At 39.4% G+C, this 16,650-nt stretch overlaps 1 protein-coding gene across 3 annotated transcripts in view; it reads right to left on the reverse strand.

Moving 5' to 3' along the window:
• Positions 1 to 16,650, reverse strand: part of ADAMTS9 (ADAM metallopeptidase with thrombospondin type 1 motif 9) — a 177,751-nt gene that overhangs the window by 106,229 nt on the left and 54,872 nt on the right. For all 3 annotated transcript variants that reach the window (XM_010360865.2, XM_010360866.2, XM_010360864.2), the window contains 7 exons: positions 16,124 to 16,305; positions 15,898 to 16,034; positions 13,927 to 14,044; positions 13,574 to 13,669; positions 4,519 to 4,685; positions 4,297 to 4,426; positions 3,219 to 3,345 (listed from right to left, as the gene is read on the reverse strand). In XM_010360865.2, coding sequence (XP_010359167.1) covers positions 3,219 to 3,345; positions 4,297 to 4,426; positions 4,519 to 4,685; positions 13,574 to 13,669; positions 13,927 to 14,044; positions 15,898 to 16,034; positions 16,124 to 16,305 — 957 coding nt within the window. The remainder of the gene's footprint in view (positions 1 to 3,218; positions 3,346 to 4,296; positions 4,427 to 4,518; positions 4,686 to 13,573; positions 13,670 to 13,926; positions 14,045 to 15,897; positions 16,035 to 16,123; positions 16,306 to 16,650) is intronic.

Consider the following 16,650-nt stretch of genomic DNA (forward strand, 5'->3'; position numbering starts at 1 on the left):
CAATCCTCTCTTCAGTCTTTCAGTTTTGGACACAGCTACTTGACAATAATTACTATACATCAAGGTTATATTGACTGTCACTTTGATAGATGCAAGATAGAACATCTTATTTATAGGCTTGGTTTGTGTCTGTGTAGTTTTCAGTGAACAATGTTATTTTCCCAACAATCTATACAGGCCAGTAATATATATGTCTGAATGCTGACAAATAGGCATGATCTTCTGGTTAATTTCAGGAATGAGCAAGCACCTGTCTAAGGAGGCCTTGGAAACTAATCCTAAACTCCTGGGTTTTCTTTGCATTTTAAAATTCCTAACCCTATGATCTTTACATCTACCAAAAGACCTGGACATAATCCCTTCACCTTTTCTTTAATTAGAGGTGCTATTACTACCATTGGAGCCTATGATCTGACCTGCTGTCCTTGTTTGGTCTGAGTAGAGTATATATAAAAGCTAAGTGTTAAAAAAAAATAGTGACTTTCTCCAAATGGGAAATTTAGAATTTAGAATAGCTTAGTATGCTAGCATACCTACTATATGAAATAAAAAGAACTGAAGCCCTGCTTACACCTAGGTATTGTAACGTTATTTTTAATAAAAATCCAGAGGATGAACTATGGAATCAGAAAGACCTGGATGTGAGTGTCAATTAAGTGACCCTAGTTGAGTCACTTAACTTCACTAAGCCTCAGTTTCCTCATCTGTGAAGTAGAGGGAAACAGAATCTATTTCACTGGGATATTTGGGGGATTGAGTGAGGCAAGGCATGTGTAGCATTTCACACATATGGCAGACATTCAAGAAAAGTAGTTATTCCTGTTATAATTTATTATTATTATTATCATTATCCTTGGTGTTTCATTCTCCAACCAAGTTTTAAGTATCAGGTAACTCCACATAAATCAATGAGCAGAAATCTATTTGAGATCTTTTGCATCATTTTACACAAAAACTCATGGTTTCAAGGGTACCTTTTAATGTATTAGCTCTGTAAGCACTGTTTAAATTTTATGTCTAAAGGCTGCCAATGCAGGAGAAATTTTGGAGAACATCACATAAGCCAGCATCATCACAAATTAAATAGTGGCTCACTTTGGAATCTGCTCAAAGTGAAAAATATTTTTTCAAAATAACAGCTCAAACATTATCTCCACCCTCAAATTGGTGCTCCATGGGTAAACTTAAAAAGAGGGTTCTTAAATAATTATTTATTTTTATGATCGCATTCAATTATTCGCAATGCTATGTATAAATTCACCATCTTTGTGATCATAGGAGCACACTTAGCACTGCAGGCAGGAGTTCTGCTGTATCTATAGTTATCATCAGAGACTCAACCAGTCCTGTTCTGATTCAATCAGTGGAGAAAAAACAGGTAAGGGGCTCCAAGCAAGGTAGGGAACAGGGATGGGGCAAAAAAACTCATGGGAATTATTTCTTTTCACAAAGGAAGAGAAGCTACCCAGGATAGAATCCATGAGTACTACTCATCATTATAACTGAATTAAGAACAAAACAACTTTCTCCTAGGGTTTAAGCACAGGATCTAGGTGCAGACTGACCACATTTAGATTTCCGTCACTCCACTAACTAGTTGTGTGAGCTTAGGCAATCTGCTTAATGACTCTCAGCCTCTATTTTCCTTATTTGTAAAATGGTAATAATAATAATATATAACATTGTAATGTTTGAAGAATTGGTAGGCTATTAATTATATTAACAGGATAATAGATAATGGGATAATATAAGAACTATCCTGTTAGTAAAAGAATATTAATAGGATAATACATAACTGTTAAAAAATAGTTCTTAGTAAATGGTTGACTCTATTACCATAACCATTATAGAGTACTGGGGAATATAGTGATAATTTGATATAAGGCTACTCAGAAAATGCCACTATTCTCAATTGATTAAGGTTATGCCTCAAGGAATCTATCCAACAATTCATTTTTTCCCCAAACTTTAGTGATTAATTCAGTTTAGCAGTTAATTAACTAATTATTTTTTCCTGAATAGACTTTAACTTAATTCAATTGGCTGAAACAGTGGGTTTATATGGACACTATCTACAACAAGAATATTGCCTAGTATAAATCTCTGCCTTTTAATGTCTTCTTGTGTTTTTTTCACAATGACTTTTGTCAATATATTTTGGCAAGTCAATTTCAGTAGGGCAATGAGCTAGAAAGTCAGTGACACTGGGTAGAGGCTAGACAGATCCTGGCCTTTGAAGTCAGAGCCTTCAGTCAGAACTGGCAAAAATATGACATTCATACCATAGCTCCTCTCACTCCCATGGCAGACATTAGTAGTCAATCTCAGAACTCCTCTGTTTTCTCAGAGCCTCAAGTAGCCTTATAATCTGCACTAAAGCACTACAGGCAGCCAATACCCTTTGACTGGATTTGGCATTGTAATGTGGAACCTTCAAAATGCTTAAGCATTTACTTTTCGGCTTACAAATTGTGAGACCTTAATACATTCCCATACTACTCTCCACTGAATTTCCCTTCTTAAAAGGAGGATAAAACAGCAACTCACCTTAACTGCATTTAACTGTCATGCAGACTATACAATGCAAGCACCGACTACTTAATATTTCAATATGATGCTGTCAACCTTGCAGGCAAATAGAAAAGCTTCAGAATGCTCTACCCACCCAGTATTTCCTGCCTTGGATTTTACACTTTTCTTAAACGCAGAATTGTTTGAATATCTCAGACATCTGTATATACATTTTCTTCTTGTTTCTTCCATGATGCTACCTTAGTGCACTGCAACTGTCATGTGTGTAGGAGTTCTTCTACTAGGAGGTATACACTCTAGGTAGATATAGGTCATTATGGGTACTTCGAGGGACAAGGTTCTCCCCCTTTTCTTTTGGCTTTCAAAACAAGTTTTCACATACAATGTGACTCAATCATAATGCTAATACCTACCCAACAAGTTGTGAGGATCAACTGAGAATTTTTTTTTTGGCAAGTGCCATACTCTATTAGCTGTTTTTAATTCTTAGATGAATAAGAAATCTGCACATGTATGTCTTGGATAATCAGTTCCAGAGGGATGGAGAACTGGTTAAGGCTTATTTCACTGAAACACAAGAAAGGGGAACTAAAGACCAGCATCCCCTCCTTTTGCTTCTCCTGCTGGGACCTCCTGCAAGACTCTCACAATTCAGTAATAAAGGTCTTGAGAAAACAGTGGCCCACCTCAGGTCACAGTCTGTGCCGCAGGATTCAGTAATGGGTCCAGGCTGGGGCAGTCGATCACATCTTTGATCAGAAACAGTAAGCTGATCAGATTCCCTGGTGCAAACAAGTTTTCGTTTCCGTTCCCCTAAGCAGAGAGGGAAAAAAAATTATTCAGGGAAAACAATCTATTCCAAAAACTATTTAGACCCCAGATTGGCAAGCATTTTCTCTAAAGAGCTATATAGTAAATATCTTCAGAGCATATGATCTCCATTACACTATTCAACCCTGACCTTACAGGGCAAAAGCAGCCACTCAAAGTCAATACATAAACAAAATTGGCATGGTTGTGTTCCAATAAAACTTTATTTGCAAAAGTAGGTAGCCTGGGCGCAGTGGCTCACACCTGTAATCCCAGCACTTTGGGAGGCTGAGGTGGATGGATCATCTGAGGTCAGGTGTTCAAGAACAGCCTGGCTAACATGGTGAAACCCATTCTCTACTAAAAATACAAAAATTAGCCAGGCATGGTGGCATGTACCTGTAATCCCAGCTACTCGGGAGACAGAGGCATGAGAACTGCTTGAACCCGGGAGGTGGAGGTTGCAGTGAGCTGAGATTATGCCACTGCACTCCAGCCTGGGTGACACAGCAAGACTCCATCTCAAAAAAAAAAAAAAAAAAAAAAAAAAGAAGAAGAAAAGAAAAGAAGAAAAAAGTAGGCGGTGGGCTGGATTTGACCTACTGGCTGTGGTTTGCTGACTCCCCATTTAGACAAAAGAAAACAAAATAAATAACATATGCTATGACTACTAAAACCAAGCCTCTGGAAAATTACAATGGCAGAGGTGATTTTTGCTTGGTTTTACACATGTGTACAAAAATTTCTTAGGATTAAGAAACTAAAATTTCCTGAATCCCTTAAAAAGTTCAACTTCCCAGTCAAAAATAATCAGACACATTCAAAGAAAAGAGATTAGAGAATGTATGCAAATAGAAGAGTTTTCAGTTTGCATGTATTTGGCTGTTATTAAAAAAAAAAAAAAAGATTAAAAAAACTTCTCAAATCCCCAGAACTCAAATTCAAAGCAGATACCTTGGCAGGGTTTACTGCATGCTTGCCACGGCCCATGACTGTTCCAGTAAAACTGCTGAGGTTTATCTTCAATTGGAATATTGAAAGAATAGCGTACATCGGGGTTGTATAACTTTCCCACCGACAAAACCTAGAATGTGTGGACAAAACAGAAAGGAATTGGGTGGGCTTGGTGATGCCAAGCAGAAGGCAAGGGTGGTGGGCTCATGGACAAGTTTTCACCTGAAGCAAAAGTTCTTGCTCAATGCGATCTGTTGAGTTAATTCTTTCTACGGCAGTCTCGGATCCACTGTACTCTACCACAGCATTCCCAATGCGGATTTCCCTTTTGGCCATTGTGACAACAAAGTTTCCATTTAGCAAGAATTCACCTTTACTGCTTGATAAAGCTGTAGGTGAGGAAAGAGAATAATACATTGATCTGCTGTCAATGACTAGCTGTTTGAAATATGAAGTAACATGTGGATAGGCAGAGAGTCGCTGTGCACAGAATGGGGACTTTTGAGCCAGACAGGCATGGCTTCAAGTCCTAAGTTTGCCACTTGCCAGCTGTGTGGCCTTGGGAATCATTTTCCATCCATCTCCATTTCTTTATCTCTAAAGTGGAGATAAAAGCACCTACTCCCTTGTGGTATCTGTGAAAAATAAAATGTAACCTAGGTGTCCTAATAAATCTTGAGCTTGTTATATGAGACTCACAGTTACAGAATTACAGAATTATAGATGGAAGCAAAAGTGTTGCTATGATTTGAAAATATGTATTAGTGAACTGAACACTCATAAAATTGATGCCTACACAAATCTATATATATTAGAATTAGTCAAGCCTGTTGAATCTTTGTTAAGTCTTCTTTGTTGGACAGATGTTGAAATTTGAAAATCCATGGTTAATATGATGCTCAAAGGTCTCCTTTTCAGTGTAGCTCACTGTGGTAGCCAGCCTCAAATATGGTCCCAATGAGCCTTCCTGCAAGGTATTCACACTGTGTGTCATCCCCTCCCACATTCAATAGGAATGACTGCAATCACTAGCATAATGCAGGAACAACAGAACCTGACTTCTGAGGCAAGGCCAAAGGCACGGTGGTTCTGCCTTGCTCTTCCTTGGACCTCTGATTCTGGAAGAAGCCAGCTGCCATGTTTTGAGGATACTAAAGAACCCACAGAGAGGCCTGTAAGTAGCAGGGAAGTACTGATTCCTTCTGCCAACAGCCTCTGAGTGAGTAATCTGGGAAGTGGATTCTCCAGCCCTAGTTGAGCCTTCAGATAATACCACATTCCTAACTGCCATCTTGATTGCAACCTCATGAGAGACTTCAAGATAGAAACACCCATGTATGCTGCTCCCAAATTTCTTACAAGAGAAACTGAGAGATAGGATATATTTGTTGTTCTAAGCCACTATGTCCTGAGATAATTCGTTACACGTAAAAGATTAATACACCTACATAGACCATTATTTCTAAATCTGCAACTGCCTCCCATTGTCAGCACAGATTACATACTTTCTATCCCCTTTCTCACCTGAATTTTTCTCCATGGCACTTTGTTTGTACTCTCTTCCCAAACAAGAATGTAAGACCCATGATGGTAAGAAATGTTGGGATCATTTTATTCACTACTATATCCCAGTTTCTGAAAGAGCACATGGCAGGTGCTTAGTAAATACGTATCTTTGGGGAAGAACGAATAAATCTACTCTGGATCTTGCAAAAGATGAAAAAAATCAGTGATGCTGAAAAAGTGATGTTGGAGAACTGCTTGAATCGAGTACCAAAATGTTGGCCAAATGAGAACCTGGCAGAGTTAGACCAGTTATAGAATCTAAAATAGTCAAACCCATAGAAGCAGAGATTAGAGTGGTAAATGACAGGGGCAGGAGGGAGGGGGGGATGGGGAGACACTGGTCAAAGATACAAAGATTCAGTTATGCAAGATGAATACATTCTGGAGATCTAGTATACAGCAATGTGACTATAGTTAACCTTACTGTATTGCATACTTGAAATTTGCTTAAAGGGTAGATTATAAGTGTTGAAAGAAAGAGAGTGGGAGAGAGAAAGAAGAAAGAAAGGAAAAGAGAGACAGAAAGAAAGAAAAGGAAAGAGGAAGGAAGGAGGGAAGGAAAGAAAAAAGAAAACAAAAGGAAATGGTAACTATGTGGGTGACAGATATGTTAATTAGATTGGTTGTGGTGATTATTTCACAGTGCATAGGAGTATTAAAAAAACTTAAGTTGAACACCTTAAATATATGCAATTTTTATTTGTCAAGTATCCCTCGATGAAGCTGAAAAAAGAAACAGGAAAGAAAATTGACAAGGAGGATGAGACAACAGCTGCTTCAGAAGACATTATTTATTTATTAAAAGGTCAAGAGAGCTTATTGGGAAAGTAAATCTCTAGAAAGCTTTTCAAAAATTGACTCCCTTTCAGATTTTACTGTCAAATTCAGACTTTCAGTCAAGAATATACTACTTTGCTATTATGTGACTTGATATGAAAAATGTATGCAAAAATATTTATCAATTGCTTTACTCTTTTCAAAACCTTGGCATGATTGAAATGAAGATGTAATTTTGTTGATGGTCAAATACAAATAAATTTATTTTCATAATTTTGGATTAATTTCTCAAGATAAAATCTCAATCATATCTTTTCCTTTTAGTATTTAATACAAAATTTTGATAGCACTGCTTTTTTCTCTCCCGGTACCACTGCTCCTTGAATACTCCTCCCGAGTATTGGGCTTGACATGAAGCAGATATTTAATAAAATCAGAGCTATTAAAAATGTGGGCTCTGAACAAACACTAGAGAAAGATCCCCTTACCATCTGTAATTTGTGCAACAGTAGCAAATTTTAGTAGTAAGGATGCCCTTGAAAGGTACTTAGGTGAATAAAAGGAACAAGGACATTTAACACACAGATGGCAAATAATTTTCATCCCCAGTGCCAATGTCAATCAATTGGTACTAGCTGCCCAAGAAACCATGCTGAACATGATTCACAGATAGCATCATGTCTTAGCATCATATTGATGATATCTGTCTTGGTTGTAGAATGAGGAGTGGCTAAGATGTCTTAGGTATTAGCCAGATCCTAACTCATCTTTCATTGATGCAGGCCATCTCACCAATGTAGGTGATACATTATCTTTCACCACTCAGGAGAGAAGCAATGTGTACATAAAAGAGGTTCCAAGGATTTAGGTTAAGTAAATATTATACCCGTACGTGGATATTAAAGAGGGCTGAGATGAAGCTCTGAATATTTGTGGTTCAGCAGCAGTAGGATCCTTATTTTCGTAGACATGGGAACCTCATAGGGTTCATGCAATTGGACACTACTGACGCAGGGCTACTCGTTCCAGGATTAGGAATTAACTGCATTGAATTATGTTCCTAATCCAGCACTTCACTTACCAGAATTCTCACCCATGTAAACAACATTTGGCCCCAAGAGAAGAATAAGGTGCCTTCATTTGAAATGATTGGAAAGAAAGTGGTGAAGCAGGGAAAAGTCAAGATTAGCTTTTAAAAGGATAAAATACCCTCCAACTTCTTGGCTCCAAATCCTTTGGTAGTCACCACTACCTATAATATAGTTCGACCTCCTTAGCATGACCTCCCTGTAACTTTACAAATCTTATTTTCACCTATCTTCCTAGTCTCACCGTTCACTCCCACCAATAAACCTAAATTTCAAGTCCTGTATATTTCCAGGTCAGGCATGTATCATTCTACATGGTGGCAGTAAAGTGAAGTGGTTAAGTGTGTAGCATCTAAAGTCAGACCAATAAGGATACCAATCTTTCCCATTTTCTATTTGTAACAACTTGGATAAATTACTTAACCTCTCTAAGCCTCAGTTTCTTCCTCTGTATAATGAGTTTCTTATAGGATTGTTATATGGATTAAATAAGAATCCATATGAGCTTTAGTTCCTGCCAGATCAAAGTGCCTTTTTATGTACTGTCTCCTTATCACACCTCTCTAAGGTAGGGTCTATTATAGAAGCCTAATTTGTGGGTGAGAAAAGCATAACTTAAAATAGTTAATTTCCCAAGGCCAGGTGGCTCCTAATCATGGAAATCCGTCTCTAGAGTCTATAAACTACTAAAATTTTCCAAGAAGGGGGTCAACAAATGTTTGTTAAATGAGTAAATGAGTTCATGCATTCGTTCTCTTGTATACAAATAGAAACTAAGTATGTTTGTGTTGCAGATTTTCTTAAATGTAAATTGTTCATTTTGTTAGACTGCATGAGCCCTTGAGCAAAGCAGCCATTTAAAAATCCACTTTTTCGACTAATAGACATTGGAAACTACCAAAGGTAGGAGGGTAAAAGGAGGATAAGGGTTGAAAAATTACCTATTGGGTACAGTGTTCATTATTTGGGTAATGGGGTACACTGAAAGCTCAGACTTCAGCACTACCCAATATATGCATGTAAGAAACCTGTAGTCCTACCCCTTAAATAAATAAAATGATAAAATAAAAATAAAAATTTACTTTTATAAGCCCAAGAGAGATCCCAACCCATAGTAGGTGCTCAATCGATGATGCTGAAAGAATAAGTGATTGATGGAGTCTGACACTCATGACAAGGAGGATAGAGGGCTTCCAGCCAAATGACTCTTTTTCAGTCAGTGTAAACCTCTGACAACCTTGTCTTGCCTGTAGCTCCTGCAGTGTGAGATCCACCAGCCATGAAAGAGGCAGGAGTTTCAATGGGTCACTGAAGCTGAGGTTGTTTAGGTTGTTTCCGTGGCACCTCGGGCATCCTGAGGCTGCTCCCTAATGCGGGTCATTCAAATGGTGACAGTATGATGAGCTGTCAACAAAATCACCCAATTCTTTCAAATGAAGTTGCATGCTAGTTACCCAGCTGATGTCTTGCTAAAAAGGGGGAAGTAAGATGTCCCATGCTGGTTCTGTAAATCAGGTGATAATCCAGTGTGGTCATATGCAAAGAGTGATAGTCTGTTCTGGGTTAATTTGGGGGGCTTTTCCAATGTCTCCAGGCTTCCTTTCATGCTTTGCTGACTCAGGGTATTTCACCCTTCAGTGCATATTCTTTATTCCAGTAGATGTGAGTAGGGAGAAAGAGAGGAGCACAAACGATACAGGATTCCTCTTACGATCTGCCCTGATAAACAGTTTGGCCCCAGACATCCTTAAAATCATCAGATGAAAAAAAAAATTCCTATTTTATCTTGCACCGCATCGATTCCCATCTTCCAATTGCCACAATTAATCAAGAGCTAAGTGCACTGGAGACAAATAAGTATCACAGAAATGGTTACTTTTTCTTCTAAAGGGATATGAACATGGTGGCCCTGGGTACAGCTTGGCTTTAGCTGAACAGGATGAAGGGGTCCACGTGAAAGGATGACCTTTGACAGGAGGCTTTCTGCTTTGGTACTTTGTGAAACAAATAGTTTCCTGAAAACAAGAGCCTAATGCCCAACCTCCCACTAATGCGATTAAGGGAGCTAATTTCCTGGGTTGGTTTCCCTCCCATTGCACCCATCAGAGCTGGGTTGCTACAAAAGGCCCTCTCTCCTGGAAATCTCTCCCTCCCGGAATACACAGAAAAGTATGGCTTGGCTCACATGAAAAAAAACACACACACACACATAAGGGATAAGGATGAAGATTGCTTTGTTTAGCAATGGAATATCTGTGACTGGACTCAATGCGAGACCCAGTGTGGGTTGTAAAACCTTCTCAGTGCATTTGCTGCATCTTCCCTCAAGCCAAGAGTAAATATTTACACACGCCAGACTTGATGACAACATCAAATTCTTCCTAACTTGTTGAGTAACCACTGTGAGGTTCAAAGGCTCTGAGGTCTCGACTTTCACACTCAGTGGACTGTGACTTGCAATGTAGGCTTGCACACTTTTCATTTGCTTCTAGAGAGACTTCCTTGTGCCAACAGGTGACTTTCCCATTCTATTCCATTAAAGAGCCATAACTGGTTCAGATTGCCTGTCCCAGATGACAAATCTTTAATTTTGTTTTCATTCTTTACAGGGAGATTAAGAAAACTCCAGTGAATAATAAAAGGTTATCAGGAGGCCCTCCCTGAATTTAGGTGCTTGATGTGCACTCATTAAGTTGGACTGAATTGAGGCCACCACTTGGAGGGAGATTATTTTTCCAAGAAAGAGAATAGCAGAGAATCCTTCTCTCTTTCGAAGAGAAGAGAGGAGCAACTCAACATGGCCTTCAGGTCTCAGGAAATTAATTTATAAAGCAGGCTGCATGCAATGCTGTTTGATTTAATTAGGAAGTAGTAAGGACACAGCAGTCACATGCTCAAATTTATAACCAAGTGTACAAAGAAAAATATTTGCTCCATTCTGCAGCTGTTCAAGGAGAAATGAAGGATTCCCTCTGCAAAGGAATTTGAAAACAGTTCCCCGAGAACTTTGTTAATTGTCTTATAAAGTTGCCACTCATTTGGATATTTGGGGTAGTGAAAAGCTGATGTCGTCATAGAGTAATTAATTCTAAGCAAGGCTTTACGGCCCTTGAAAGAAGAGGTCAATGTACATTTCCAAGGTAACCTCATTCTCCGTTAAGTGTACCGTAGGTATTCATTAAAGACAGCATGGACCATGGCTGTTCAACAATTCAGCAATCATTTGCTTTGTACCTATCATATGTAGGCTTCATATCAGTAGCTGAAGACGTAAAGACCCTGCCCTAACTTTAAAACACTAGTGGTAGTATAATAAATATGTAACTAGTCATCTTGTCATCTCAGTTGATGACAACTCCATCCTTCCCATTGCTCAGGTTTTGACCTTGAAGTTTTGAGATTCCTTTGTACCTTTAACTCGTTTATTTCTCTCACACACTATATTCAATCCATCAGCAAATCGTATTGGTTCCAACTTCAAAAGATATCCAGAATCTAACCACATACTGCCCCTTTCACTGCTCCCATTGGGGCCAAGCCACCAGCATCTCTCTCCTGAATTACTGCAATGATTTCCTAATCAATGTCACTGCTTCTGTCCTGTACACTTCCCCCACCACGTCTTCTCAATGTGTCAGCCAGAGTGCTCCTTTAAAAACATAAATGCAGTAAGATCTCATTCCTCAGCTCAAAACCTCCAGTGGCTCCTGATGTCTCTGAGTCCAAACCAAAGTTCTTATAATGGTTATATGGTTGTCTATGACCTAGTCCTGTTTAACCTTACCTAGGAGTGTCCTCTGTGTTCACTCGGCAACAGCCACACTGCCTCCCTCTGTTCTTCCCTATTTCAAGGACTTTGCAATGGCTATTCCCTCTGCCTGGAATGCTCTTCCTCTAAATAGCTTGTTATCTTGCTCTGTGATTCAAACATTTCAACTCTACTGTCCACATCTCACACTTGGTATCCCAATTTCCCTCAGCCTGCTCTGATTTCTAGCAGCACTTATCACCTGTAACAGTATGAAGTTTTCTTATCTGTCAGGTTACTGTTTATTGCCTATTGTTTATTGTCCCACTAAAAAGTAATGTCCAAGAAGACACAAATTTTTGTATCTGTTTTGTTCATTGTGCCTAGAACAGTGCGTGCCTGGCACATATTAAATAAGGGAGTGAGTGAATAAATGGTGATAGCGAATGCCATAATGGAGTCATGTATAAATATCATACTTGATTAGCATGCTTAGCTAAAGGCTCACTGTCTATCTATGCAGCTTTGTGTAGACATTCCAAAATAGAAATATAGGCTTTAATTCAATTCAACAAATACTCACTTTCTGGCTCAATATGTCTAAATGCTTATATTAAGGGCCTCTATACTGGTTGAATTCAGATGAATAAATAGAGTTCCTCCCTGGATATTACAAGAAAGAAAGTACATTCATTTCTTTTAAAGATTGACTGCCCAGCAAGACTGCTCTAATTTATTCTAGATCTGAGTGTAAGCCATGCTGCTCTTCATGGCTGGGAAGAGTTTTGTGTAAGGTGAACAGTTAAATCTTAAATCCCTTTCGGTCATGACTCTACTCTCCATGTCCTCTTTCTTTCAAATGGCAGTTAGGCAAATTTCACAATCACTTACAGAAATTTACATAAAAATAAATTAAAGTGAGACTGGGCTGGACATGGTGGCTCATGCCTGTAATCTCAGCACTTTGGAAGGCCAAGGCAGGAAGATTGCTTGAGGCCAGGAGTTCAAGCACAGCCTGGGCAACATAGTGAGACATCATATCTGTAAATAAGAAATAAAACTAAATAAAAAACTACTAGCTGTGCATAGTGGTGAGTGCCTATAGTCCCAGCTACTCAGGCTGAGGTGGGAGGATCACTTGAGCCTGGGAGGTTGAAGCTGCAGTGAGCTGTGATCACACCACTGCACTCCAGCCTGGGTGATAGAGCGAGATCCTGTCTCAAAAATACAGGGAAGGGAACAACACACATTGGGGCTTGCGGGATGCAGGATGTGTGGGCAAAGGAGAGCATCAGGAAATATAGCTAACACATGCTGGGCTTAAGACCTAGATGATGGGTTGACAGGTACAGCAAATCACCATGGCACACGTTTACCTATGTAACAAACCTACACATCTTGCACATGTACCCCAGAACTTTAAATTAAGAAATAAATAAATAATAAAATAAGATGGGACTGGGCTGAGCAAACTGTTGAAAATCAACACAGTGTCATTTTGGTATGTGTGGTTTAAATATAAGGAATAGATATTAATTAATCATGTACCTAGGTTCAGTGAGAAAAGGATAAAAAATCTGTATAGTACTGTTATTCTAGTAATGACTTAAGAAAAATACATGTCACCATAGAACCTTTTGCAATGAACAGGCATAATGAAATACTGAATAAGTCTACCAGTGGTCTGCTACTGGTTAGAGCTGATAACATAAAAATTAAGTCAAGTAATGCTTCTAATAAAACATTTGCAAGTCAGTTCCCCACAGGACAGCTTTTTGAAAAGACCCAATGAGAGCAAGGATTTTATGCTAAAATTAGAAGATAAGTACTTTCAAAAGTTGACTTGGGGCCTTTATATTTTTTAAGATCCAGAGTAAATCCCTTGATATCAAATCATGCAGCTACCTAACTTTTCAATCAATACTCTGAGGGCGTACATATGAGGGAGAAACAATGATGAATTTTGAGATGCACTTATTTTATGCAAATCCGTGACGTCTGAAAACTCTCCCTCTGCATGCCAGAGCAGGAAGGAAGTAGTATCTGGCCACTGCTCCATAGAACCAGAACTCACAAGTGGTGGGGCATCCCGTCTCACCTAAGTAGTTGTCATCGTCTGTTTCCCCTGAGAAACTGTGCTGCCGCACATCAATATTGGTAGCACCTGCTGGAATTCGGACCACAGTATTGTAACCTGAAAAGAATTTAGCAGAAATTCAGTACTCCACAGAATGGTTCACTTTCTCTAAGTATGGAATAAAAAGTGGACAACAAAGGAATAGAATGTAATTCTCATATAATTCTATTAGGTGCCTTCTAGTCGATGGATAATCCACCATAACAAGACTGATTTTTATGCTCAACATTAATACTTTTCAGTATTACATGTGGTTAACAATTTTCAAACTTTGACCATATTCCTTCTCACGGTTCTTAGGAGCAGATTCTTACCATAATGTACTGTATTAAATGTTCCTGCCACTGTTTTGCATGAAGAATTATCGCCACCACAAACCCCACATTTATCTCTCCGGGCTTTTGAGTTTAAAACATGATCGCATCCAGCTTGCTTTTAAAAAGAAAAGATTTGAAATAAATGTAAGTATTATAGAGATTATAAAATGGCAAATAATGTGTTTCTTTTGTGTGCACTCAAAATGACAAGAAAGTCAAGTCCCTTTAAACTTGCAAAGGTTGAAAACTGAAATTATATACTGTCTTGCTATTTAAAATGTGGTCCTTGGTCCAGCAGCCATGGGCAGCTTTGATGTGGTCAGGAATGCAGAATTTCAGGACCCACCCAGATCTACTGGATCAGAGTTGGCATTTTAATAGGATTCCTCAGGTGCTTCATCTACAGATAAAAGTTTGAAAAGCACTAGTCTGTAAGTAAGCACAGTAATTTTTTTTTAAAAATTGCTTAGGAATGAAAAAAAAGGGCATAGGTGAGGACTGTATCTAATTAAAGAGCTCATGCCCCATCATAAGGGAGTTGCCGCTGTCCACTCCAGACTATCGCTGCCATGAGGGATGGGAGCCCTGTGTTGACATTTTTTCCCAATTTTCCAAAGAAGCTGGAAAAATTGATTTTATGTAAAATCCCATACTTAAACGTATATTGGCTATGAATGCCAGCTGAAGTATGACCATGGGCCGCCAGTTTCAGGCCTGAGGCTCCATCAAGTGGCCTCCTGAATTTCTCCCCATATTAACACAATGCAGCCACGTACACTGAACTCTGAAACATACACTGACAATGACCAGAAGACCAGGAGAATACAGTCCACATTCTTGTCCATTTTGTTCATTTGTGTGAACTAATCTTTGAGGAAAAACTCAATGTGTTGCTGTGAAATGGACAGATAAGGAAATCTGCAGTATAAGCTATTAGTCAGTGGGTGATACCCTTAGGGATTCTTTCAATCAAATCCTTCCAACCAGGAACTCCAATGTGCTTTTGGACCACACGCAAAACAAAAACAAAAACAAACAAACAAACAAAAAAAACCAGAGGCATCATCTCAGAGCCCAACCGGATTAGATATAATTTTTGACTAACGAGAACAGTGAAATGGCATCTAGCCCCTGAGAAATCACTGCTCTGATGCTTTGCTGTTTCCCAGAAGTTTCCCAATTTCCCTTTCAAGAATAATTAATTAACAGGCATGTCTTAGGTAGAAATGATCATGGTTAAAAATGCAAAGAGAAACTAGAGTGAGGCCAGCTATTCTTCCTGACATATTTCTCGATCTCAGCTATTCAATCTAAAAAATTTGCTGTCAGGAAGCATTTGCTTAAGCATTGAGGTTATAGCAAAGGAGTGTGTGTGCAAATTGTTATAATAAATTTTTAAGGAGAGGTTTTGTGCAAGACCCTCACAGAGACTGAAAATGTCAAGAAAAATCAAGGGCAATGGTTCCCAAACTTTGGCACAACGTGTGTTAGAAAAAATGATACTAGGCCGGTGCGGTGGCTCACGCCTGTAATCCCATCACTTTGGGAGGCCGAGGCGGGCAGATCACAAGGTCAGGAGATCGAGACCATGGTGAAACCCCGTCTCCACTAAAAATACAAAAAATTAGCCGGGCGCGGTGGCGGGCGCCTGTAGTCCCAGCTACTCAGGAGGCTGAGGCAGAAGAATGGCGTAAACCCAGGAGGCGGAGCTTGCAGTGAGCCGCAATCGTGCCACTGCACTCCAGCCTGGGCAATAGAGCGAGACTCCGTCTCAAAAAAAAAAAAAAAAAAAAAAAAAGAAAGAAAAAAGTGATACTGATGCTGTCGCTGATCCTGGGGCCACACTTTGAGAACCACTGCCCTGGCAATAGTGCACAGATATTAGCAGTTGCTATTCTATCTAGGAAGGCACAAACCACAGCTTGGCAGCAGGAAAACACAGTGAAGAAAACACCATCTGGGACTTACCCGGCAAAGACCCTGGACACAGATATCGTTTGTGTCCTGGCCACAGGGAGTTCCGTCTATCACTCTGTCTCGAAGCTGATAGTATGCCGTGTTCCCTGCCACTCTGCAGAACAACTTGCACCGGTCCTTCATCAGAACTGGAGAGGAGAAATGATACAACTTGACTTTCGTGCTCGGCCTGGGTGCCAGCCGGCCAATAGCGGATACGTACACCAGACACACTTACTTCCACTATACTTAGGGACCCAGCGCACATTGGGAAGCAGACCGTTGATGTTAAAATGCTTCCCGTCAAAGTGAGCACACTGTTCATCTCGGAAGTCTCGCTTCTGCTTGAGACATGGCTCCGTGTTGCAGGACTTAAATTTCATTCTACGTCCTACACAGTATTTTCCACCATTCTTTGGTCTGAAAAAAAAAAAAAAAGTGAAGAGCACACACACTGTATTATCATGTATTCCTCCGAACATCATTCCTTCATTTGTGACTTCCTGCCTTCTAGAGAAGTAAATCTAGGGTGGCAAATGACAGAAGAATGGACAAGAGCTCTGAATCCTGGTTTTGCATTCCTGCTGTCAATACCATGATGTGTATAACCTTGGGTAAGTCACTTGACCTCCGCAAGCCTGCCTTATATTTGCAAAATTGAATATAGCTACCTTGTAGGCTGTTGTGAAGATAAATGTTAGAATGTATAGCTTAAAGTACGAGATACAAAGCCTGAATCTGAATCTATTAGGCCACTTTTTGTTC

Source organism: Rhinopithecus roxellana, chromosome 1, assembly GCF_007565055.1.
Source record: "Rhinopithecus roxellana isolate Shanxi Qingling chromosome 1, ASM756505v1, whole genome shotgun sequence".
Taxonomy (NCBI): domain Eukaryota; kingdom Metazoa; phylum Chordata; class Mammalia; order Primates; family Cercopithecidae; genus Rhinopithecus; species Rhinopithecus roxellana.